At 55.6% G+C, this 2770-nt stretch overlaps 1 protein-coding gene across 1 annotated transcript in view; it reads right to left on the reverse strand.

The window, feature by feature from the left end:
* Positions 1-590: 590 nt before the first annotated feature.
* VAX2 (ventral anterior homeobox 2) overlaps positions 591-2770 on the reverse strand; it is a 29589-nt gene continuing 27409 nt past the window's right edge. Inside the window, exon 3 of the mRNA XM_011365558.2 lies at positions 591-1251. Coding sequence (XP_011363860.1) covers positions 802-1251 — 450 coding nt within the window. The 3' untranslated portion in view covers positions 591-801. The remainder of the gene's footprint in view (positions 1252-2770) is intronic.

Consider the following 2770-nt stretch of genomic DNA (forward strand, 5'->3'; position numbering starts at 1 on the left):
ATGGAACTACACACACATGGTACCGATGTCAATTTCCTGGTTTCGGTATTATACCATAGTTATGGAAGATTTGGCCATTGGGGGAAACTGAGTGAAGGGTACAAGGAATTTTCTGAATTATCTTTGCAACTTCCTATAAATCTACAATTATTACAAAATTAACACTTAAATAAATGTTTCTTATTTGAGCAACGAAAAAAATTTTAAGTGCTTCATATTGCTGTGTCTATGATGGGCGGGCCCTCTAAAGCAGGTGAGGTCTCACCTGGGTTTCCCTCTCTCGGGTTCTCTGGACGCGCCCTCTCGAAGGACTTCACATCTCCCTGCTCAAGTATTTTTATGTTTGAAAGAGGAGCTTGCCAAGGGCAATGCTTACCCCACAAAAGCACCGGTGCTGCCACTGTGGGCCTGGGAATGCCCCGGCCGGGACCTCTAACCTGGAGTGAGAGTCAGGTCCCCCCATCACTGTGGACATAGCCCCAGTTTCTGCCCCTTCCCATGAAAGGTCCCCCTGACCCGAGTCCATTTTCCTTCCCATCGAGAGGGTAGAGAGGCAGCGGTGGAGCTGTGGGGACTCTGGTTCCCTTCTTGTCATTGTTATCCGTTTATTTCAGTGAGAGGCGCACGCACTCACACGGCACTCACACACACGAGCTGCGTGACCACCGCTGTCTGGTCACAGTCGACAGTCTCTGAGCTGTGGGGCAGGTCGGTGGGGGCTTGTGGCTGCCCATCTCCTCTGGGCTTGGGAGGTGGGGTGGTGCTGTGCTTGGGGACGAAGTGTCACATGGGGGCGGAGGCTTAAGCGTTAGCTTTCTTGGCACCACTGGGGCTGCCTACTCTCCGTTCTAGCCGGCTGTAGGGCCTGCTGTAGGGCTCAAAGGCTGAGGAGCCCAGTCCGTAGCCGGCAGGCAGGTCCAGGAGTGGGGCCGTGGAAAAGCAGAGCGCTGGAGGAGCAGGTGGCAGCGGAGGGGACGCAGAGGCTGAGGTCAGTGGGTTCAGGTGCGGGGATGAGTTCCTGGGGTCACCCAAGGAGGTGCCCCTGTGGCCAGCAGGCAGGCCCGGCAGGCTGGGGGTCAGTGCCAGGAGGCTGGGGGCCCTGGGCACAGACAGCAGCCTGCCCTGCTCCAGCAGCCTCAGGATGTTGGAGGTGGCGAAGGCCTCGGACGCCGAGGAGGATGCCCGCTTCTCCAGGTCTCTGCTCTGGTCTTTCTTCTGTTTGGTGCGGCGGTTCTGGAACCAGACCTTCACCTTGGGGTAAAGAGGGCCAGGGTGCCAGGCAAGCAAAGGGGGCAGACAGGAGGAGAAAAGGAGAGGAAGGACATGAGGGTGTAGGGGTGTGGGGAGTGGGGGAGCAAGGGTGGAGTGAAAGGGGAAAGAAGAGCGTTCAGATCATCATCAAGGTCTTCCCACAACCAGCCTGCTTTGGGTGAACTGATAAGGAACCCTGCTCCCTCCCAAACCGTGGACACCCCTCCACTGTTAAGCTGACTCTGGCCTAGGATGGAGAAATGGATTGGCAGACGGAGGGTGGAGTTTGGAGGGCACAAAGGAAAATCTCCTCTCAGCCCAATACACCTTCTGCTTTTAGCCAAGTTTGTGGCTTCAGCCACCATTTATGTCCTGGTAATTCCCAAGTGGACATCCAGGCCATTATCCAACTGCTTGTTAAACTCCACATGTACAGACTCAGCTCAGATCCACTCCCCGACACAGAGGCCTCTCCCCACCTTCCCTCCTCCATGAGGGGCACCTCCATCCACCCACGCAGAAGCCAGGGAGAGCCGCCGAGGTCCCCTCCCCAGGCCTCCGTGCAGTCCCTCCTCTCGCCCCTTGCTCCTCTTGCCTGGACTGTGGCAGCATCTCTCCCGCCATGTCTCTGGCCACCCATGAGAGCCACCTGGGGAGCCTAACTCATTCATTACTTCAAACCAATCTGCTCTGAATGAGGGCGGCTGGGACCCTGACACCAGGAGTTGTTAAAGTTCACCAGGCGACCCCAAGGTGAGAGAACCACTGCTTTAACCTTAGCATTTGTAAGGCCGGGGACATTAGGAAACTGGAAGGCTCTGGCTCACGACCTGCACATGTGTGGGCTCCCCACCTGTTCACACTCTGCAAACAGCCCCCATTGGCCACTTCTTGGCCCTAGGGTTCTAAATAATGGCTGTGTGATCAGCCCTTAGGAGGATGGACATGGGGAGAAGCCCAGGCAGGGGCCAGAAGTGGGCTTGAGCCATTTTGCAGGGAATTCTAGAATCCCAGACACCTGGGGTGTGGTCTAGAGTTTGGCACAGGATCATGGTGGTGGGCACGACCCCTTGGCTTTGCAGAGTCCTCACCCCAGAGAGAAGCATAGCCAGAGGAGGGTCAAAGTGAGACTCTCTAAAGTGTCGGGCCCACGGCAGGGGCCGGTTGCCTGGTTTGAGGATGGTCTCAGCTCTCCTACCTTGGCTCCAACACTACCTCTGAAGTGAGCTCTCTAACCCAATACGGCCATTCCTTTGTTTGAATCTATCATAGTTCCTCCGACCTCATTGCCTGTAAGGGCTGGGTTTCTCAACATGAAACCAAGTGTGGCGAGATTTTGAGGGGGGACTTCCAATGGCCACAACTCAAATCTGGGGACGAAGAGATATCAAGTACTCTACATCCTAAATGGAACCACCAACAAAAGGGCAGAGAGACTCTTTTTCAAGGCCTATGAGAGGGGAACTAGCCCTCTACCACTGCCTTGGTCTATAGAAGAAAGGCTGGGAGGGAAGCTCAG

This window comes from Pteropus vampyrus, unplaced genomic scaffold (assembly GCF_000151845.1).
Source record: "Pteropus vampyrus isolate Shadow unplaced genomic scaffold, Pvam_2.0 Scaffold113, whole genome shotgun sequence".
Lineage (NCBI taxonomy): Eukaryota > Metazoa > Chordata > Mammalia > Chiroptera > Pteropodidae > Pteropus > Pteropus vampyrus.